This window comes from Cynoglossus semilaevis, chromosome 16 (genome assembly GCF_000523025.1).
Source record: "Cynoglossus semilaevis isolate Cse_v1.0 chromosome 16, Cse_v1.0, whole genome shotgun sequence".
Lineage (NCBI taxonomy): Eukaryota > Metazoa > Chordata > Actinopteri > Pleuronectiformes > Cynoglossidae > Cynoglossus > Cynoglossus semilaevis.
Window position 1 is genome coordinate 12,101,443 of NC_024322.1, and position 21,678 is coordinate 12,123,120.

General features: G+C 39.1%; 2 protein-coding genes and 2 long non-coding RNA genes across 4 annotated transcripts in view; 2 read left to right on the forward strand and 2 right to left on the reverse strand.

The window, feature by feature from the left end:
* Nucleotides 1-15,365, forward strand: part of LOC103392180 (bromodomain adjacent to zinc finger domain protein 2B) — a 30,836-nt gene extending 15,471 nt beyond the window's left edge. The window contains exons 12-41 of the mRNA XM_025063609.1: nucleotides 323-607; nucleotides 980-1,034; nucleotides 1,816-1,924; nucleotides 2,113-2,214; nucleotides 2,574-2,757; nucleotides 3,039-3,131; nucleotides 3,247-3,308; nucleotides 3,591-3,656; nucleotides 4,128-4,193; nucleotides 4,276-4,320; nucleotides 4,457-4,483; nucleotides 5,176-5,241; nucleotides 5,327-5,467; nucleotides 5,858-6,112; nucleotides 6,388-6,611; nucleotides 6,915-6,989; nucleotides 7,098-7,323; nucleotides 9,599-9,661; nucleotides 10,216-10,360; nucleotides 10,505-11,178; nucleotides 11,262-11,550; nucleotides 11,652-11,813; nucleotides 11,931-12,088; nucleotides 12,587-12,789; nucleotides 12,892-13,024; nucleotides 13,516-13,662; nucleotides 13,984-14,270; nucleotides 14,400-14,543; nucleotides 14,624-14,854; nucleotides 14,896-15,365. Of these exons, the coding sequence (XP_024919377.1) occupies nucleotides 323-607; nucleotides 980-1,034; nucleotides 1,816-1,924; nucleotides 2,113-2,214; nucleotides 2,574-2,757; nucleotides 3,039-3,131; nucleotides 3,247-3,308; nucleotides 3,591-3,656; nucleotides 4,128-4,193; nucleotides 4,276-4,320; nucleotides 4,457-4,483; nucleotides 5,176-5,241; nucleotides 5,327-5,467; nucleotides 5,858-6,112; nucleotides 6,388-6,611; nucleotides 6,915-6,989; nucleotides 7,098-7,323; nucleotides 9,599-9,661; nucleotides 10,216-10,360; nucleotides 10,505-11,178; nucleotides 11,262-11,550; nucleotides 11,652-11,813; nucleotides 11,931-12,088; nucleotides 12,587-12,789; nucleotides 12,892-13,024; nucleotides 13,516-13,662; nucleotides 13,984-14,270; nucleotides 14,400-14,543; nucleotides 14,624-14,771 (4,634 nt within the window). The 3' untranslated portion in view covers nucleotides 14,772-14,854; nucleotides 14,896-15,365. The remainder of the gene's footprint in view (nucleotides 1-322; nucleotides 608-979; nucleotides 1,035-1,815; nucleotides 1,925-2,112; nucleotides 2,215-2,573; nucleotides 2,758-3,038; nucleotides 3,132-3,246; nucleotides 3,309-3,590; nucleotides 3,657-4,127; nucleotides 4,194-4,275; nucleotides 4,321-4,456; nucleotides 4,484-5,175; nucleotides 5,242-5,326; nucleotides 5,468-5,857; nucleotides 6,113-6,387; nucleotides 6,612-6,914; nucleotides 6,990-7,097; nucleotides 7,324-9,598; nucleotides 9,662-10,215; nucleotides 10,361-10,504; nucleotides 11,179-11,261; nucleotides 11,551-11,651; nucleotides 11,814-11,930; nucleotides 12,089-12,586; nucleotides 12,790-12,891; nucleotides 13,025-13,515; nucleotides 13,663-13,983; nucleotides 14,271-14,399; nucleotides 14,544-14,623; nucleotides 14,855-14,895) is intronic.
* On the reverse strand, nucleotides 1,045-7,486 carry LOC107989810 (uncharacterized). Its single transcript, XR_001761335.2, has 6 exons — nucleotides 7,354-7,486; nucleotides 6,053-6,098; nucleotides 5,830-5,938; nucleotides 3,571-3,663; nucleotides 2,334-2,368; nucleotides 1,045-1,876 (listed from the first exon to the last, which is right to left on the reverse strand). It is a non-coding gene; the product is annotated as an uncharacterized LOC107989810 (long non-coding RNA).
* On the reverse strand, nucleotides 7,870-15,789 carry LOC107989811 (uncharacterized). Its single transcript, XR_003052139.1, has 9 exons — nucleotides 15,651-15,789; nucleotides 15,374-15,536; nucleotides 12,882-13,010; nucleotides 12,561-12,766; nucleotides 11,982-12,068; nucleotides 11,650-11,743; nucleotides 9,546-9,631; nucleotides 8,276-8,349; nucleotides 7,870-8,161 (listed from the first exon to the last, which is right to left on the reverse strand). It is a non-coding gene; the product is annotated as an uncharacterized LOC107989811 (long non-coding RNA).
* Nucleotides 15,790-16,354: 565 nt separating this feature from the next.
* The window catches only part of LOC103392179 (WD repeat, SAM and U-box domain-containing protein 1), a 13,701-nt gene continuing 8,377 nt past the window's right edge, over nucleotides 16,355-21,678 (forward strand). Inside the window, exons 1-6 of the mRNA XM_008328736.3 lie at nucleotides 16,355-16,785; nucleotides 17,996-18,183; nucleotides 19,691-19,777; nucleotides 20,693-20,786; nucleotides 20,965-20,998; nucleotides 21,112-21,152. Coding sequence (XP_008326958.1) covers nucleotides 16,388-16,785; nucleotides 17,996-18,183; nucleotides 19,691-19,777; nucleotides 20,693-20,786; nucleotides 20,965-20,998; nucleotides 21,112-21,152 — 842 coding nt within the window. The 5' untranslated portion in view covers nucleotides 16,355-16,387. The remainder of the gene's footprint in view (nucleotides 16,786-17,995; nucleotides 18,184-19,690; nucleotides 19,778-20,692; nucleotides 20,787-20,964; nucleotides 20,999-21,111; nucleotides 21,153-21,678) is intronic.

Consider the following 21,678-nt stretch of genomic DNA (forward strand, 5'->3'; position numbering starts at 1 on the left):
ACTTGGAGGTCACTTAGACGTCACTTTGAAGTCACTTGGAGGTTGCTTGGACTTCCCTTAGACTTCACTTTGAGGTCACTTGGAGGTCGCTTGGACGTCACTTGGACGTCACTTTTTCTTAAAATTTTTCCAAAAAAATTTTTTTCTTAAAATTTTTCCAAAAATTTTTTTTCTAAAGCATTTTTCCAAAAAAAAATGTTTCTGAAAAAAAAATTCTTTTTAATTCATCACATCTTGAAATATGTTAGTTCAAGTTATTTATTTGAGTGAAAGGGTTTTCTGTTCTTTCTATTTGTAACTGTTATCTTTGAATTCTCTGCAGAGTCAGGGAGCAATCTAGAGAGTGACTTTGAGGATGAAATGAAAAAGCAAGTTAGGACTGAAGCAGAGACTGATGCTGAGAAGATTCCTTTGGACGTATCGAAAGCACCATTGTGTATTCGCAGTTCCTCCTTCTCCTCCTCCATTAGCTTCATGCCCAGCCTGTCGGTCATCAAGGCCCCAAACTTGCCTGACTGTTTCCGTACCCTCACCCTGCCTACCCATTCAAGTTCCTTGAGTAACAGCAGCTCTACGGCCTCATCTCTCAAACCTAAAGGACTGACAGGTGAGAGTTTTTTTCTTCAACACTTTCATTAACTTTGGAGGTTCACAGGTTTTAGTGTTTGGCTTTGGATATAGAATTGTTATGTTATTGTAGTTATTTGAATAAGTTTGTTCGAGTTTGGTAAAATGCATAATTTACTGCTTAAATCAGTTAATGGTTCTCAGAGACAGCTGTAGCCAATTTAAGCTAACATCAAGCTAATATTAAATACCATTATGTTCTGCAGTAGTCAAAAGAAACCATTATTTTAAAAATGGCTAAATCAGAATTTTTAATGGGTTGCAGAACAACGTGAGATTTACTGCTGTCTGTGTCATATTTGCTTCCTTTGGTCATGTAGTGTTGAAGTTATTTCCTGTTTATTTGAATCAGGAAAGAGGAAAAGAGTGACTGACGAGAGACTCCTGCGATTGCCTCTTAAGTTTGGGTATGTTCATTTGAAAGAAACCAAGAATTAGTGGAGTATATTTTCAACCCAGCTGAACTCAGCTATTATTTTGTTGTCATATTCACTTCATTGTTTGGATGTAGACCAATGGTCTGAAAGAGAAACGCTACACACTCAGGTCTGACTAGTGGAATTTACTAAATATTATTTATTGCCATTTTTCAAGGCTTCTCTACATTTAGTGTTTTACATCTGAAACAAATATTAAATCACTTAAATATCATGTAAAATGGTTCTTACAGCAACTGTGAACATTAAAATTTGTTGTTACTATATTCTAACTTGAATGTTTACAACCGTAGATGTTAATTTAACAGAACACAACAAAAATAGAAATAAAAGCTAATCAAGGCTGTTTCCTGAAGTCAAGAAAACTTTTGTTTTCTGTTACATATAAACACATCACCAAAAATGTGTATTTTAAGAAACCATCCTGAGCATTCATTAGAGTAAATAAAAAGGGACAAACGGAACATTTACATCCTGTTTCAATACTGACATAAAACACCAGCTGCTCATCATTTTGACAGAAAATATATTTAGCAGTTTACAGAAAACAGAGGGCACTTGATGCATGGTCACAAAAATGGTTAATTCAAATCATATATTTTATATTATAGCTCAACAATTCAGGTACATGTGCCTGCTGATTAGAGAAGCCCAGTCCCAGTTCTTTCTAACTCTGCACAGGGAAAACAGGGTTTATATTTTTTATGCTTTGCCTAGATACAGCTGTGACAACACTGTGGTATTTGCTCAGGTGGAAAAGGGAGACACACATTCGGATGGTGGCAGGTCGTCTTCAAGGGGACGTTATTTATCTGGCACCATGTGGAAAGAAGCTGCGTCAGTATCCGGATGTAATGAAGGTGAATGAGTTGTACTAAAATGTAAAAGTGATTTAGCTCATAGAGACAAGCATTGGTTTGATTAACATGCTACGTTTGAAGATGTGAACAACATGATGGGAACCAATCACTCAGTCTCTGATCATCGCATCAGCCTAACATAGATAACACATATATATACATATATATTTTTTTTTTTCTGTCTGTAGTACTTATACAGAAATGGAATAAAAGAAATTTCTCGGGATAACTTCAGCTTCAGTACGAAAATCAAAGTCGGAGACTTCTACGACTCCAGGGAAGAAGTGGAGGTAAATGTTCACAGACTGAATTGTTAGATTTTAATACCAAATGGTGACTGTTGTGTTGTTGTTAAATGTCCATGGCAGACATTTGTTGGAGTATATAAAATGAAATAGTTGTCTCTTACCAATTACAGCGTCCAGGCTTCAACTGTTCTGTTCCCTGAAGAATAAAAACAAAATTTTTCAGTCAGTTAAGAACATTTTAGAATGCTTTAATAATCTAATATACCGTAAGTGTGTTGTTAATACGTTATTATCCCAGGAAGCTGTTTGTTTTATAATGTTATGGCTGTTGAATCTTTATACTTATTAATCACAGTGTAGCTCATTTGGTTTAATTTCTTTATCTGTCATGTCACTGCCAGAGTTTACAGCAGAATCTATTGGCTGCAAAGGAGACCGCTGGCGGACAGAGCCGTTGCTTCAAGTCCTTGCTACAGTCAACAGTTGATGCTTCTGGGAGAAAACGATGGAAAACACCTCCTATAAATATCACTAACACCCAAGATTTCAGCGAAGCCACGCTGCTACGCAAACTGGAGGCTGAAGGTTTGTCTAAGAAACGTTATAGCATCACATGCTAAAAATCTAGCTCGATATATGTGGTCAGAAGTTACCTACAGTAGATATCTGTCATCATGTTATGTGACCTGGCTAAAGTAGAAATAATGAGTTCATGATCTGAATTTAGGTTTTCCTTTTTATGAAGTTAAGTGTATTCTGTTGTTTTTTCTTTGAATTTGAAGCAATTCAGGGTGTGAGAGTGTTTTTGAGAGACAGTTTTTGTCATTTATTTATATTTGTGATTAATTTGTGTTTTAATGCTGCAGAAATAGTTCACCAGGCCACTCAGATGAAACTGATGAGAAAACACGAGAGACAAGCCATGGCACTGGCAGCCAAGGAAGCAAAAAGGCAACAAGGTATCATACAGTATCATATGTACTACTGAATCTAATACTCCTACTACTACTACTACTACTACTGCTACTGCTACTAAAGATAATAAAAATATTACATTTGGATTTGTTCGTCCAGCAATAAAAGCTGCGGAGGAGAAGAGGATAAAAAGAGAACAGATGAAGATTCTCAAACAGCAAGTAAGGAGAATCCATCCCTTTGTTCTGGAGCTAACCATCTATTAGCATTTTTTTTCTTGCATCTTCACATATTAAAAGTTTCAAGCTAAAGGCTTTGAATAAAAGTCACCATTCTTAAAAACTCAGCACCTTTCTCTATCCCAACAGAGAATCTGTACCACCTAACACCCCCCCCCCCCCCCCCCACCCCCCCCCCCCCCCCCCCCCCCACTCCCTCTCTCTATAACATGCATGACTTAACAGGTAATTCATTTAAACTCACCCTCATCCTTTTTTTCCCAGGAGAAGATCAAGCGCATTCAGCAAATTCGTTTGGAGAAGGAATTCCGTGCACAGCAAATTCTGGAGGTTGGTTCTGAAATGAACAGTACATAATATTACTGGAAGAAATCATATAAAACACTTCCTTTTTGCTGTTGATGGGTTTTTTTTCTAATCCAACCAAAGGCTGTTTTTTCTAACGATGAACTCACTCACATCCATTCATGTGACTAAAACACAAATGGCTGCGAACGTGACATGGAATATTCAAATCTACTCATGAGGAACAACTTCATCTAAAATAAAGTATTTTAACAAAAGCAGAGGGGGGAAATTTACACCCTGCTGGTGTTTCCTATTAACTGAAAACATTAAACACTGATTTTGTCATCATTTAGCTTTTTGTCCGATATAAACAGCTCCACAAATAAATTAAAGTATAAATTAAAATATAAACAGCACTACAAATAAATACAAAAATAAAATGTAGAAAGGTTTCTTAAAGATTATATTTCTTTTGTCTTTCCCATTGCCTTTGACTCTTGGATGCATTTAAAGGCTAAAAGAAGGAAGAAAGAAGCAGCAGCTAATGCCAGAATTCTGGAGGCCGAGAAACGCAACAAGGTGAAGAGATGTGATTGATGAGCTTGTCTTTGTCTGTTTTTACTGTACGTTGTTTAGTTTTTAAATAAAATGTTTCTTTAAGGAAAAGGAAATGCAACAACTACATGCTGTCATACTGAAGCACCAGGTGAGTATTTCACCAACACCACACCAGGTTGATGTCCACGACTCCAAGGAGCTAAAAGTTTTAAAACGCTTAAATAAAGTGATATAATTGCACATATTTTTTCTATTTCTTCATATCTTTCCACTGTTTTTACCAGGAGTTGAAGAGGCTTAGACTAGATATGGTACGGCTGCTTGTTTCTGCACTTCTTAACCTCATATATTTTGGTGATAAATGGCTGCAGTCACAGCAGTTCATGAAGTTGTTTTGGTTGCTTTAATACAACATTTCAGCATGGCTTTTCCAGAACAGTGCTGTGCATACTGGTACGTCTGCATTATGGCTGTCTCAGAGGAAAGGAAGCCATTATTTCAACAGTTAGCTTAAAAAAAAAGCTTGAATCAGCAGAACAAGGAAGATGCTGCTGACATGTTTTGTATTAAACTGAAAGTTTTGTCATGGTTGAGATATGTGAGTTATGTTTCTAAATGTAATAATAAAAAATAGCAATTAAAGAGGTCATTATTTAAGGTCCGTCTCTGAAATGTTTAAATACTACAGCTAAAACTGTGAGGCTAGCCTTTAGAATCTGCTGCTTGCTGCTGAAGTTGACTAACGAATCTTTGTAACATTGATTTGTGGATATCTCTCTTGTCATCACTGTCCTCACTCATCGTACCATAATTATGTTTTGTTTTGTTTTTTAAATCTTTTGTGATTGTTTTCAAACCTCAGTGGACAGTGTGACATTTTCATTGTCATGCTACTGCTCCTCCGTCATGTGCTTTTAACATATTTGACGTCGACATTGTGTTATAATCTGTGACAAGTTTCTTTAGTATTGTAAAAGAACTTATTGTGTCTCTGCACGGCCAGGAAAAAGAAAGACGAAGGCAGCACATGATGCTGATGAAGGCTGTGGAGAGCAGGAAAAAGGCAGAGGTAAAGAGATGCGACTTCATGTCCCACCCATGAACCCAGTACCCAGCTGCATTGTAAATGTCACCTATCTTTTCCTTCATCATAGGAGAAAGAGCGTTTAAGAAAAGAGAAGAAGGACGAGAAACGTTTTCATAAGGAGAGAAAACAAGAGCTCAAAAGACTGGAGCTGGAAAAAGCAAAGGAGCTAAGGAAGCCAAATGAAGACATGTGTTTATCAGATCATAAGGTATTTTAACAACTGTTCGCAAATAAAGTCCGCACACGTCCAGTGTTACTATGGATTGTTAAAAAAATTAACAAACAGCAATGTTACTGCGTGATGACAAATATTCTGCTAGTTTTTTTCGCTACACTGTGTACTCTGTATATTACTGAAAACATCTGATTGACTAAAAAGGTAAGAGTTACAATACTGCCACCAAGTGGATACTGTAATCCTAGCAAGCAACTCAGTCGAATGAACTGCATCAATGCGAACTTTTAAAATATAAAAAAAAAAGACTTGAAAAAAATGCGAACTTTTAAAATATAAAAAAAAAGACTTGAAAAAAAGAACAAACAAGATTTTATATCAAATTGAAACAACACCGTTTCTGTAACTCGTGTTTCTGTCCAGTGTCTTCCAGAACTGTCCCGTGTCCATGGCCTGGTCTTATCTGGAAGCACCTTCTCTGACTGCTTGATGGTCCTGCAGTTTCTGCACAATTTTGGAAAAGTTCTAGGATTAGAGGAGAATTTAAACAATCTCAAATTAAGTGACATTCAGGACGGTTTGCTTAACATCAAAGACTATAAAAACAAAGTCCAGGACCTGCTTGTGAGAATGTTGTCCATAGCTGTGTCCAGTCCTGGAATTCCTGTGGGTCACAAGGTGAGTCTGTTGTTCTGAAGCTTTAAAAATATGATTTTTATTCCAGCAAAAATAAACTTTTGTAAAAATCTAAATGTTGTAAAAAAGTTGTAAACAGAAAAATATACACTTGAAGTATTGTTTATATCTGCACATCTGCTCATCTATAGCTATGTATAATTATTTGCTGTAACTTCACCTGCTTTAAGTGTTTAAAGAAAGTGTAAGTGCTGCTTTAAGTGTTTAAAGAAAGTGTAATTAAGTCTTTAAAGCCTGACTGACATTCTCTCTTGTAGAACAAAACCATTTTGGGGGAACACTTGACTAATGTGGACATCAACCGAGACAATGTGTCTGAGATCCTGCAGATATTCATGGAGGCTCACTGTGGGCGGACACAACTGTCCGCTCTGGCGCTCAGCCTCAGGACTAAGGCCTTCCAGGCTCACAGTCCGTCTCAGAAAGCATCCATCCTGGCGTTCCTGGTGAACGAGCTGTGCTGCAGTAAAGCTGTGATCAGGTGAGGGGCCTGGCTTCTCTTCTCTGACGTTATCTTCTGTAATACGTTCTCTGACAATTGAAGCGTTTGTCAAACCAAACTGCCCCATAAAGGTGGTCTTTACAAGGGCTTTGTGAAATTGAGGAGTGCTTTTTATTTCCTATATTTGATCATAACTATAATCTGACAAATTCACATTAAAACACTATCAAAAGGAATGTGACAAGTCACGGTCTGATGAACCATAAAACCTTGTGATTTTGAATTAATGTTACTTATGTTACTAAATAAAGTTTACTTTTTTTTCTCTGATACTGACAACAGTGAGATTGAGAAAAGCATAGACCACATGAACATCCTGAGGAAAGACAAGTGGGCTGTTGAAGGAAAGATACGCAAGTGAGTATAAAAGTCCATGTGATCAAATCTAGTTTTGATCAGATGGTTTGGTTCACACCTTCACAGCGTGACCTGTGGATTCTTTCTGTCCATTCCTTTCCCTCAAAGACTGAGGAGCATTCACACCAAGAGGATGGCTGAGAGAGACAGCAGTGTGGGAGAGGAGAATGGAAACAACGGTGTCACTCTAAATGCCAAAAGCAAGAGCAAGCTGAAAGAAGCAGACAATGAGGAAGAAGAGGATGAAGATGACGACAGCGAGGATCAAGGAGAAAATGAGGATGAAGAGGACGAAGGTTCAGGCAGAAAGAAAGTGAAAATATGTGAAGTTGAGGTAAGAGCAAGGTTTCTGGTTTAGTTTTACCTTTGTGTCTGTTGACCAGTCCCTGAGGTCATGACTGAACTGTTTTTCTCCAGGACGACGGTGAACATTCAGTCGACATAGAAGAGCTGGAGAAACAGATTGAGAAAACCTGTAAGGTAAAGGCAGTGTCTGAACGTCAACATTTAGAGTTTCTGACATTAATCAGAGATTACATCTGAAAATCCAGTAAAGGTAAAAATAATGATATGTAATGACATTGAAATCTACACACAGCCTTAAAAGATAGACCAGATGAAAGCCATGTCTCACATCCTCTTTTCTTTAAACTCAACTTTTTATTTTTTGAGAGCTGAAGCTCCTGAACAGTCTGATTTTTCTTCTTTTGACACATCAGATATAACAGGTCTGAATTGCAGCAGGTCAAAAACACACAGTCAGTCAGTACGAGGCCTCACTTTTGTCATTTGTACTGATGTCTGGTATTGTCCTACTAAAAATGTTCTTGGAAATTTTTGAAAGCCTGATTCTGCTAGTTTTTTTCGCTACACTGTGTACTCTGTATATTACTGAAAACATCTGATTGACTAAAAAGGTAAGAGTTACAATACTGCCACCAAGTGGATACTGTAATCCTAGCAAGCAACTCAGTCGAATGAACTGCATCAATGCGAACTTTTAAAATATAAAAAAAAAAGACTTGAAAAAAAAACAAGATTTTATATCAAATTGAAACAACACCGTTTCTGTAACTCGTGTTTCTGTCCAGTGTCTTCCAGAACTGTCCCGTGTCCATGGCCTGGTCTTATCTGGAAGCACCTTCTCTGACTGCTTGATGGTCCTGCAGTTTCTGCACAATTTTGGAAAAGTTCTAGGATTAGAGGAGAATTTAAACAATCTCAAATTAAGTGACATTCAGGACGGTTTGCTTAACATCAAAGACTATAAAAACAAAGTCCAGGACCTGCTTGTGAGAATGTTGTCCATAGCTGTGTCCAGTCCTGGAATTCCTGCGGGTCACAAGGTGAGTCTGTTGTTCTGAAGCTTTAAAAATATGATTTTTATTCCAGCAAAAATAAACTTTTGTAAAAATCTAAATGTTGTAAAAAAGTTGTAAACAGAAAAATATACACTTGAAGTATTGTTTATATCTGCACATCTGCTCATCTATAGCTATGTATAATTATTTGCTGTAACTTCACCTGCTTTAAGTGTTTAAAGAAAGTGTAAGTGTAGACTTACATCCTGACTGACATTCTCTCTTGTAGAACAAAACCATTTTGGGGGAACACTTGACTAATGTGGACATCAACCGAGACAATGTGTCTGAGATCCTGCAGATATTCATGGAGGCTCACTGTGGGCGGACACAACTGTCCGCTCTGGCGCTCAGCCTCAGGACTAAGGCCTTCCAGGCTCACAGTCCGTCTCAGAAAGCATCCATCCTGGCGTTCCTGGTGAACGAGCTGTGCTGCAGTAAAGCTGTGATCAGGTGAGGGGCCTGGCTTCTCTTCTCTGACGTTATCTTCTGTAATACGTTCTCTGACAATTGAAGCGTTTGTCAAACCAAACTGCCCCATAAAGGTGGTCTTTACAAGGGCTTTGTGAAATTGAGGAGTGCTTTTTATTTCCTATATTTGATCATAACTATAATCTGACAAATTCACATTAAAACACTATCAAAAGGAATGTGACAAGTCACGGTCTGATGAACCATAAAACCTTGTGATTTTGAATTAATGTTACTTATGTTACTAAATAAAGTTTACTTTTTTTTCTCTGATACTGACAACAGTGAGATTGAGAAAAGCATAGACCACATGAACATCCTGAGGAAAGACAAGTGGGCTGTTGAAGGAAAGATACGCAAGTGAGTATAAAAGTCCATGTGATCAAATCTAGTTTTGATCAGATGGTTTGGTTCACACCTTCACAGCGTGACCTGTGGATTCTTTCTGTCCATTCCTTTCCCTCAAAGACTGAGGAGCATTCACACCAAGAGGATGGCTGAGAGAGACAGCAGTGTGGGAGAGGAGAATGGAAACAACGGTGTCACTCTAAATGCCAAAAGCAAGAGCAAGCTGAAAGAAGCAGACAATGAGGAAGAAGAGGATGAAGATGACGACAGCGAGGATCAAGGAGAAAATGAGGATGAAGAGGACGAAGGTTCAGGCAGAAAGAAAGTGAAAATATGTGAAGTTGAGGTAAGAGCAAGGTTTCTGGTTTAGTTTTACCTTTGTGTCTGTTGACCAGTCCCTGAGGTCATGACTGAACTGTTTTTCTCCAGGACGACGGTGAACATTCAGTCGACATAGAAGAGCTGGAGAAACAGATTGAGAAAACCTGTAAGGTAAAGGCAGTGTCTGAACGTCAACATTTAGAGTTTCTGACATTAATCAGAGATTACATCTGAAAATCCAGTAAAGGTAAAAATAATGATATGTAATGACATTGAAATCTACACACAGCCTTAAAAGATAGACCAGATGAAAGCCAAGTCTCACATCCTCTTTTCTTTAAACTCAACTTTTTATTTTTTGAGAGCTGAAGCTCCTGAACAGTCTGATTTTTCTTCTTTTGACACATCAGATATAACAGGTCTGAATTGCAGCAGGTCAAAAACACACAGTCAGTCAGTACGAGGCCTCACTTTTGTCATTTGTACTGATGTCTGGTATTGTCCTACTAAAAATGTTCTTGGAAATTTTTGAAAGCCTGCTCTTCTCTTCAAGCTCAATAATCAAACCTGTCTCTGGTTCATTACCACCAGAGAGGGTGTTGCAATTTGAGAAAATGTACCAATTTTTTCTGTATCGGCGTTTGAGCATTTTGCCTCACAGAGACATTATTGTATTGTACATTCGAAGAGATCATAATAATGTTTGTTTGTTTTGTTTTCTTAAGCAACAACGTCAGATCAGACAGAAGCTGTTTGAATTGTCCTGCTCATTCCACTCCATGATGCTTGGACAGGATCGCTACAAGAGGTGTTACTGGCTCCTTCCCCAGTGTGGAGGCATCTTTGTTGAGGCCGTGGAAAGCAGCGGAGGTTAAGGCTTGTTTTAGTGTTTTTTGTTTTGTTGTTTTTGCTTTGCACGCCGGCTTGTTTTAGTGTTTTTTGTTTTGTTTTGTTGTTTTTGCTTTACACGCCGTGTTTACCAAACCTTTTATCTGACTATTTAATGTCATGTAGGTAATGACGAGCTGGAAAAGGACACCGATCATGTGGTCAGAGTAAAGGAAGAGCAACCTTATGAAACAAAGACTGCAGCAGAGTCCAGACCTGCTCCGGGCACAGAGTGGTATGAAGCCACAGCAGAGTGCCATCAGGACAAAGACGGACTCAATCTCTTCCTCCAGAAACCTGGCTCTCTTTCCAAGCTAAGCAAACTCCTTGAAGTGGCCAAACTGGCTGGAGGCTCAAACATCAATTTTCACAACCGTCCTCCTGTAATGTCCCCCACCGCTGCATCTTATCTCTGCTGTCCCAGCTCTCAGACAGGAACATCCCACAGTCCCCTGCCTGCATCTGCTCAGCACGGATACTCAGTTGAAATAGATGCTTCAGTGCCACTTACACTTTTTGCCACAAAGCTGAAAAGCAGTCCTCAAGTGACCTTCGGCCCCCCGTCTGTCCCTCAGGCTGATCGCTTTAACAAGATACTGACAGAAAAACGCTGCCAGTGGTTTAGCCTCCTCCCTCGGTCTCCTTGTGATGAATCGTTGGTCACCCGTGGCTTCACCTCCTCTCCTCAGACAACAAACACTAAAACCATCCCCTCCTCCTCCATCTTCCTCAACTCCCCCTCCAGAGCCAGCCACAAAAGTCCATCTACAAACAATAACGGAGAGTCCCCCGTCCTTCAGGTTTGTCATCACAGGTCACACTGATGATGCAAGTGTTACTTCATATGACACTTCATGCTTCTCTGTGTGTTTTATTTCCTCAGCAAGTAGAATCTGGCAGACATGAGAACAGTCTGACTCTGCTCAGCATGTCCAGTGTGGCAGTGAGTACCACGCTGCCCCCTTCTGGAACTTGTCTACCAACTATGGTAGAGCTGGCCTCCCAGCATGCAAAGGGCAATGGGCACAGTGTCGACCCCCAAGTAAATAATAACACGATCAACAAGAGTGAGAACCCAGAGGCCTCCAGTGACATGACACCTGTTGTATCACCCCCCACTGTGGAAGCAGCCAAGACCCAGGACTACACCAGATGTCAGTCCATCCCTGAGGGTGAGACTGGTTCTGTGTGTTCCACAGAAGAGACAGTTTGGGGTCAAATGAACACGCGGTTCATTTTATATTTTTTGTTATTCTGTGGGTATTGTTTACAGAGATGCTGCATGGTTGGTGGCGAGTGTCGGACATTAACCAAGTGCACTGTCTGGTCGAGGCTCTGCACAGCCGTGGCATCAGGGAGAAAGTCCTGCACAGACAAATCCAAAAACATATGGAGTTTGTGACTCAGATCTATGACAGCAGCAGAAAAGATGGCGGTGGGTCCTCATCTTTTTTTTCTTTGCTCATGATACATTAAAAAATATATATACAGTATATATATTCAATGTGTTATGAAGCGTCTAGTAGACAGTTCTCTTTCTTTGTTTGCACAGCAGTAATTAATATAGCAGAGCTGGAGAAGCAGGATGTGAGTGAGAAGATACTCAAGACTTGGAGTGTTGAAGAGAAAGCCATGGAGGTGGACGTCACCCTGCTGCAGCAGATCGAAGCTCTGGAGAGAAAAGTTGTCTCTGCCGACGTTCAGGTCAAGGTAAAACAGACAAAGAGACAGCTTGTAAATCAGTTTACAACTTTTATGAAAAAAAAAAAAAAAGTCCCCAGGTTTTCAAAAAGTTCAGGCGTTCTAAATTTGAAGACAATAAATACTGGTATACAAAAGAAAAACAAACATAATCCAAAATGTACCTTTAAAATATAACTGAATTTACTAGAGGAGCTAAAGGCAGATTGAAAAAAAAAACCTGGTCAAATATATGATATAATAACAGTTAAAAAAAAGTTCTAGTTATTTATTATTATTAATTTCTAGTTAAAGTATGCAAAATACAAAAGTATTTATTATGATTAGGTTATTATTGATAAGGTTTTTTTTTAATGGTAAAAATTGTAAACTATTTTAAAAAATAAAAAAGTTCTAGTTATTTATTATTATTATGGTAAAAATTGACTGTAAACTATTTTAAAAAATTATAGTCAAAGTCAGAAATGATCTTTAAAGTTACCTGATATTTACTGTGTTGTTCTCCAGGGATGGATGCCCTCTGAGCCAGAGTCGGACAGAAAGGATCTGGTCTATCATGAGCACAGGCTGATTTCATCCTCAGCTTCTCAAAAGGAAAGTCGACGGTCGAACCCCGTGGACATTCCTGGCTCTATAGTGCGTCGGCCTAACAATCCTCTTGATATTGCCGTCACCAGACTGGCAGAGCTGGAGAATAACATTAAAAAAAGGTAACTGAAAGAAAAAAAATCATCAATCAAAAATAATTGTATTATTTAATTCATGTTGTGTAGTTGCTACAGTGTAATGTTACTGCGTTTACCTGAAAACAGGAAGGAGGAGCCGGCTCCTGGAATGAGGTTGTGGCATAAAGCCCTCGGTCAAGTCCGCAGCTCCTCTCAGCTGTCACTCTGTGTTCAGCAGCTGCAGAAGTCCGTGACCTGGGATCAGTCTGTCATGAAAGTGGTTAGTGATGCATCATTACTTCTGCCCTGCTCTCTACTGTGGCAAAGAATGGTTTTCATCCTGTATTTCATTAGGGACAATACTTTGAGAAAGAACTTAATGAAAATTGTTCAAATCATTTTGGTGCAAATAATCAAACAAAATACACATTACTGGTCAAAGAACTCAAGTTTACTCTAATGTGATCTTATTTATAAAGATAAAGATCACATGATTACATTTTTGCTGTGACAAACTGGATGACTTATAATCTTTAGTTTTCAGTGACAGACAGCATAAATATAAAATTAACCTCACAGCTAGTACTTATAATTATATAGATTATATGATATAAAATTAACCTCACAGCTAGTACTATATAGATTATATAGTTATACAGTAATTTATTTTAGGTAGTAATAGTCGGTATACAGTATTAGGTATATTGATTTATTGTAATTATTATTATTATTGTGATGCAACGTTAACCCAGTGTTGCTCTGTGATTCCAGCACTGCCACCTCTGTCAGAAGGCAGATAATGAGGAACTGCTGTTACTCTGTGACAGCTGTGAGAGAGGCTGCCACACATACTGCCTTAAACCCAGCATCAGCCCAGTACCTGAGGGTGACTGGCTTTGTTCTACCTGTGTTTCAAAGGTGTGTTTCTTTTTTTTTAGGATTACATATTTATTACACTTATGATTGCATGATTACAGGATCACAGTACTTTCTGAAGTAGATTCATATAAGATGGAGAGGGTGGCAGTTTTTGAATCGGTCTAAATCAAATCAGGTATAAATTCTGTATATGGTATCTCAGGATACTTTGTTTATCTCATGGTTTATCAAATTGAATAAACTTAAACAGCTTCATTTATCATAACTGCACTTCCAATAAATGAACCTGTACATAATGCATTGCACGTGGCTCAAAGTCATTGAAGTGTTTTTTTTTTTTTTTTTTTTTTTTTCTTCCAGGAAAGTGTTCAGTCCCCCTGGAATAGAAGGCAAAAGAACAAAACAGCTGCAGGAGAAAAGAAACGCAGTGAGGTGAAACAAAATGATAAACCATCTGTGTTCGCGGAGCTCATCAAAGAGGAAGCTTCCAGCAGCAACTGTGTTTGGAGAAAAAGTAGCAAAGACTTTAGGAAGAGAAAGGGAGCCAGGTGCCAACACAGCCCGGAGGATGGGGCTGACAGCTCGGCCTCCTTGGCAAAAAAAGCCAAAATGTGCGAGGACAACGCAGATGAACTGTCGATGTGTAGGTCGGTATGAACAAACACATACCACAAAGAGAACGAAACATTTACACACTCCTTCATACACCGTCTCACAATAGACGTCATGAAAGAAATCTTCCTGGATTTATGCTGTTATTCTTCCTTTTTCTCCAGTTTGCTCCTGGCCGACCTTGAGGCTCATCCAGATTCTTGGCCTTTTCTTACTCCAGTGAACCACAAAGCTGTGCCTGGATACAAGAAGGTCATTAAAAAGCCCATGGATTTCTCCACCATCAGAGAAAGACTCCAGAACAACCAGTATGTCACTGCTGTTTGGCTTTATATTTAAGGTTGTTTTGTGTTATTTTTGCAGCTGAATCGATTCCTTGTAATTACAGGTATTCATCTTTGGAGACATTCTTTGTGGACGTGAACCTCGTTTTTGACAATTGTCAAAAATTCAATGAAGATGATTCGGAAATCGGACGAGCTGGACACAACATGAGGAGATTCTTCGAAAAAAGATGGACAGAACTGCTCATGTAACTAAAAAAAGTCACTTGTGGAGGGCTGGTGCTAATTACCATTGGATATCACTGTTGGGTGTTGCAGCGTCTCACTGTTAATATTTGTGCTTTTCGTGTGTTCTGTACAATATTCCTTTTAATATTTGTGCTTTTCGTGTGTTCTGCACAATATTCCTTAAAACAAAACAAAACAAAAAAAATGCAAATGTTCTGACCTTTTCTCTGAACTTAATGTTCTGTACGTGGTACCGAGTGTTTATTCTCCGAGGAGGAACCTGTCAGACATTGTGTGGACAGACGTGAAGCCTGCATTGGGCTCTAATCCAGCTGGGAGTTGGACAAGAGTCACGGTCCACCGGAGATGTCTCCACACAGCTGACGTCAGAAGACTAGAAGTAACTGGGTTTTATTGAAATGAGGAGCAGCCTTCGTTGGTATTTTTAGCCTTGGATGAGGCATTGGTAAAATAAATGTCTTCTATAAAAACTAACCAGATGCACATCTTTTTTTGTAATCACGGACAAACAGAATTGTGAGTGAGTAAACTTTACTGCAGAGTTCACATTTATTACTTTGGGATTGTATTTGTAAAGTTGGAAGGAAATCTTGCTGTTCACTCACCTTTTACATCTGCTCCCTCCAGGGATAACCTCCCCACCTCATTCCATCTCATGTCTCCGTCAGTGTCATAGAATCCAGATTCATATTGAAGTCCAGTCGAATCCATCTCCGTCCACTTCACTGAGATGCAGCAGCCTGATGTCACAGAACAACAGCACCGTCCCTGGAAATACACAGAGTAAATAAACAACAAAAAATGTGAGAACTTAAATAAATGTTCATAGTTAGATTTTTAGTTTGTTCAACTTTGTCCATCTGAAACACTTTAACCTCACACCTAGGAGACTGCAGGTGGAGTAAGTCTGACATCACTGCTTCATGAAACGCAGCATGTGGTCTTCATCCTTCCATCTTCATCAACCTTTGAGCAACATCTCATTATCTGTCTCAGGTACAAGAACACACAAGCACTTGAAGTGTCAGCTCCTTTTTTACCCTAGATAACTCAACTTTAACTCAACAACTCAACTTTTTTTTACATCTATAGTTACTGATATATTACATTTGATTTCCCTCAATATCCATGTGTAGCACAGATGTTCAGGACGTATCTCAACATAGATATCAATTTGAATTCAGCCTTAATGCAACCTTCAAACTCGTAGTAAAATGTAAAAACTTTAGTTGCTTGTTTTTTACAGCAGTTCTTGTTCCATGACGCCATCTGTTGGTCAATTGGTTAAATTATCTTTCTCTCATGTCACATTTGGTAATTATCCCTTCACTGACTTCACTAGAGTCAACGATGAAAAGATTGATTAAAAAATCAATTCAAATGCAAAAATCATTACATAAATGACGTTTTAGTCCAAACATCCACCTGTGTAATGAGCGTGGACTTTGAGTGAACACATGACTGATAACATCAGCAATACAGGAAGTGGTAACTGTGAACAACAGGAAGTACCACTGCATTAACAGACACCTGTGCATATCACCTGGTGATACTGCGTCATCTGCTCTCAACTCTGAGAAGAGCTACTTTTAGTGGTTAAAAAACCATTAACAGCCACCATGGTGTCACTACTTCGAACTCTCCAGCACCACACCGATGAGCTGAGCGGCGTTGCCTTCTCTCCGGCCCTGCTCGCCACCTGCTCCATCGATAAAACACTTCGTGTCTACAGCACAGCTAACTTCTCGGAGCTTCCCTTCTCCCCGCTCTCGGGTCACGGATACGGCGTCCACTGCTGCTGCTTCAGCTCGTGCGGCCGCTTCTTGCTTAGCTGTTCCACGGACGGCACCATCATCGCGTGGGGAATGGACACAGGTGAACAAGCAGCGGTGCTCCAACACCCGGACCGTAGTCCGCTGCGCGTGTGCGCTCTGGCCCCAAACTCTTCGCTGCTCCTGGCTGGAGCCTGTGATGGAACCGCTGCTCTCTGGGACTTCTCCTGCAAGACACTACGCAGGTACATGATTGCAGGGTGAGAGGTCATAGTGGTGAACGGTTATGATTATAGAAACTTGTATAAATCACTAAGAAAATCACAGCGAATGAATCCCAGTAGTCATTTTAAAAACCCTGTGTTCTATCTTATTTTTGCATTTCGTGTTTAACATTCACCTCGAGAGAATTACGGGGGGAAAATTAATGGGAAGAATTCGTAAGTTTATTAATATAACATTATAATATTACGACAAAAAGAACAAATGTAGAGAAAAAGAAAAAAGTTAATGGGAATAAATCATAATATTCCGAGAATCAAATTAAATCCATGAAAATAGAGGTTCTTTTTTCGTAGGTGGCATTGTTCATTGTGATAAATTACATTATTATGACTGAACTACATTTCTTGCTTCTTATAAAAAGAAGTTTTGAGTAAAAAAAAGGTGACAAAAGCACCACCTGTAGGCAAGAAAATAAACATGACCTACAATGTATGATTATTATTTTTTACAACTAGAACGTATAGCTGTCAAATAACAACAACTTCAAAATGACACCTCAGTGTTTACATCAACTCGAAGCTCCAGCCTCGGAGGATCAGTGATGTCTGAATCAGGTTCTAACGCAGTTTTTTTTTTTAATTCTGGACTTTATCGTCATATCACGCTCATCTTGCAGGGATTTTATTGAGTTTCGACCACATGTTCGACCTTCATCGGCAGATGGAGACATCCCACAACAGTTGTTAGGTTTTACTTTCAACTTTGGTTGTAAATTATTTATGGGCGTCGAATTATTTATGACACAAAAAATGTAAGAAACGAAATAACGCAACTAACAAAAAAAAGTTTTAATCTTGAAAACCTTATTTTGATGTTCAGTCTTTATGGATGAAAATCTATTGAAAAGGGTTGTTTAAATATTTATTTAACGAACAAATAATGTTTTTCAAGGTCTATTTCAAAGCAGAAATAAAAAATTCTTACATTCCTGTTGTTGAGAGGAAGATTAATGACCATGAGAGAGCAGAACTACAAAAACAAGGCTGTAAAATGTTGTTTCTTTAAAAAAAAAAAAATTATATCTTTTGATCGAGTTCTAAAAAAAATTTAATTTATGATCTGTTTGCAGCATCTGCAGCTTTTTTTTGAACCGTTCCCTCAGGTCTTGACTTTATAGTCATGTGTTCATGATGATTGTCTATAGTAAAATATTCCTGTTTTTCCTCCCAGATGCAGTGCAGTGAGTGAAGCCAGTGTCGCCGCCTGCTGCTTTTCTCCATGTGGCCAGTTTTTCGTGACTGGCTGCAGCCGCGGAGACCTTAAACTGTGGGACGTGGACATTGGGCTCCTACACAATGAGAAGGACGCCCATGACCTGGGGGTGACTTGTTGCAGCTTCGCAAACCAGTTCACAGTTGGTGAGTCGGACGAACACTTCAGAGCTACAGGTTTAAATCTGACCAACAGGGCGGCGTCAGTATCAGATGGATTGAGATACAGTATGTATTTAAACTAATACAAAGAAACTGTACAGGATGGAATCTAAAATTCAAAGACAACTTCATTCAAACAGTGTTCCTGGTGCTTATGTTGGGTTTGTTGCCACCTAGCGGCATGAACTGAAAATGCATATAGGAAAAAGACTAACTGAAATCAGTCATAAAATGGACAACTTTGTCCCAGTGTTTGACGTCCAGATCAGAAAGCCTAACGGGCTGTATCTGGCCCTTGAGCCATAGTTTGCCCACTCTCGCCTTCAGTGGTTAGCTCATCTAAATGCAGGATATTTTCAGTCAGACATCTGTCATCACTATTCACATGTTGGCGTTAGCACAGCTGCTCGGGGCAGTTGAGAATGAAGTGTCTTACCCAGGGACACATTAGTATGTAGATTAGAAAGGTAATTGGAACGGATTGAACTCTTGACTTGTCTGCTTGGTTGAAACCCATTTCTACCTATTACTGTACAAGAAACTAACAACCTGGAAAAATAGAAGGTAAAGTTTTAGGTTCTGGAGTAGTTTATAGTCAGGAGTAGTGTTTCCTGGGCTGAAAAACAAGATTAAAAGAAAAAAAACATGCGTGTTAAATTATAAATGTGAGCAGAGGAGTAGCAGGAATAAAAGATGTCAGAACACTAGTGTAGGTGAAGTGTTGCTAGAACACTGAGGTTCACTGACAAGATTCCTGGAGACCAGGGTAAAGGTTAGTTTGGTATTAAAGCTTTTTCTCTGGTATTTATTACATCTTTTTGACAACTATTTTAATTATTGCTATTTTCTGTCTACATTTTTAATATCGTTCCGTTAATTCATATTCAGTTGTTCAAGATTCTGACAAAAAAAAATCCACCCAGCTGTTTGAGGCTAATTTAAACCTACAGTTCAGATGAAATCTGCACTAAATAAATTATTTTATTTAATGTCACACAGATCTGTCCTATATCCAGCCATCAGGCCTCGTACACGCTCATGTCAACAAGTGAATGAATGAAAAATAACATGGATTTTCTCAACATATCCACAGTTCACCTCTGCACACAGTGTTTTCATCAGAGAGTTTAGAATTCTAGGAGCCGTCTTTCTCTCCAAATCTCAATCTGCTTCTTTTCCACATCTAAAGACTGAAATTGAGTTCCTTTCAGATGATCTTTCAGTTGGAGGAAAAGAACATTTCAAACGTACTGTAACTAAATCAAAACATCATGTAAGGCCTGGAAAAAAAAGATTTCTATTTAAACAGCCGAACGCTTGAGATTTAATGATGAAACCAGTCAGAGACGTGTCCTTACATGTTTCAGTGAATAAGATCACAGACCGTCTGAACAGATATCATCAGTGATGGAACTGTTGGACTTACCCTCTGTACATTTCCTTCCTGGCGTTTCTGTGTGTAGTTATTGAAGTCTGTTTTTCTTCATATCAGATGGCCGCTGCGTGGAGTTTCGACTGGCCTCCTGTGGACAGGACAGCCGGCTGAAAATATGGATCGTTGTCCAGCGTGAAGGAGCAGGTAGGCCGCCGTCCTCTGCTTCTTCAACTGAGAGCTGACGAGAGAGAGGCAGAGACAAAGAGCGCCACCTGACTGCTGTAACCTTGAAGTCCCTCTGCAGAATAGAAGAATTTTATTAGTGTGTAGAATAAATCAGCTGCAGACGGACTCATTAATAATGCATCGCTTTAAGACATTTTTCAGAAACACAGAGGCAGCGAAGAACTCACTCTACACGTACCTCTGTGTGTGTGTGTGTGTAGTTAAATTCACTATATTTACTGTGATATATGAAGGATGGCAGAACATTTTGTATTTGCTCATAGTTTTTGTAGCTGTGGACCAAATCATTTTTTTAACATCCACTTTTTGAAGACGTTGCCACGGTTACATTAGTTACAAGGTTAAAAAATAGTATGGAGGATATACACCACACCAGGCTAGTGGCCTAGAGTAAAACAAAGGTAAACAACGATTAGCTGTAGCTGAGGTGGCCCAGAAATAACAGGTATTTAGCTACAAAGATAATATGGATGGTAATTGAATGGCAAACCTAAATGCTAGCTTACAATTTCTTAGATCTAATTATGTCGAGGGTTTTTTTTGGTAGCTGTTAATGTAATAATTGTAATTATTCTTTTCTAATTCTATTACTTGAGACCAAAGTACTGTAGTTCTACCACATACAGTAGAAGTACTTCAGGATTATTGATACAGGAACTCTCTGGTCTGTCAGCAGGTGGCATTTCTTTGAGGGAAGTAAAAGAAAAAAGAGAGTTTTTGGAGCGTGACTCCACAGTGATGGAGTTGAAAGTGTGTCTGAGTCTGAATTAAGGGTTTTGTGGGCAAATAACTGGAGGAGGAGGCTGACGGGTTAGGAAATATAATAGTTACTCTGACCTTTTTGTCTTTGTCTGTGTGTGTGTGTGTGTTCAGACTGCACCATGAAGATGCGTCACACACTCACCAGCCATTCAGCTCCAGTCCTGTCCTGTACTTTCTCCTCTGATGGAGAGATGATCGTCTCAGGGTGAGGCTCCTTCCCCAAATCCGACCTCTTCTTTTCTCCATTTTTCATCCTAAGAAAACAACTGAAACAAATGACATCTTTTACATCAAGTACTTCATGTTACTGCTAACCTAAATGTTCATGTACATACAGTGGAGATTCATGAAGCTTCATGTGGATTCTCTGCTTCCTCCAACAGCTCCGTGGATAAAAGCGTCCTAATTCACGACGTGGTGAGTGCAGCAGGACAAGATTAAACCAGAAATGTTCTGCCTCATTTTCAGTCAAAAGATGTTCAAACTGAAGAAAGATGACAGCAGCTCACCATGTTGCTCTTTGTTAACAGAACCAGGGAACTGTGCTCCACATTTTGAAGCATCACACCAGGTAAATTTCCTCTGCTGTGAAATCTCAGCAGCCATCAGGCGAACAGCACGAACACAGAGTTCCTGTGTTTCAGATCAAAATGTCTGACTTTTCTCCTGATTAGTTTTCAACCAGCAGCACTCGCTGCAGTGATGCAACAGCATCCACTGGAGCCCTGCTTTGCAGTCAGTTATTGAAGCGGCTCCACAGGAAGGCAGACGCCGACTGGGCACTTTTGAAGTGTTTAAAATGATTTCAGGATACAGTGTGATCTGAGGTTTTAGCACAGAAGGACAAGGACAAAGACGGACGTACGTAACAGAGCCGCAGCTGATCACGGAGATGAAATCAATGGAAAACGTTCTAATAGCAATTTTTTTCCCTTCTTCTGAACCAGCTACACTTTATTGACCTGAACAAGCACAAAAAAAAAACGAAAAAATAAAATGCCCAAAGTAAAATAAAAGGAACAGAAATGTTCAGAAAAATGGAGAGAGAGAGAGAGACAGAAAGAAGGAAGAGAGAAAGAAAGCAATTTTTACACTCT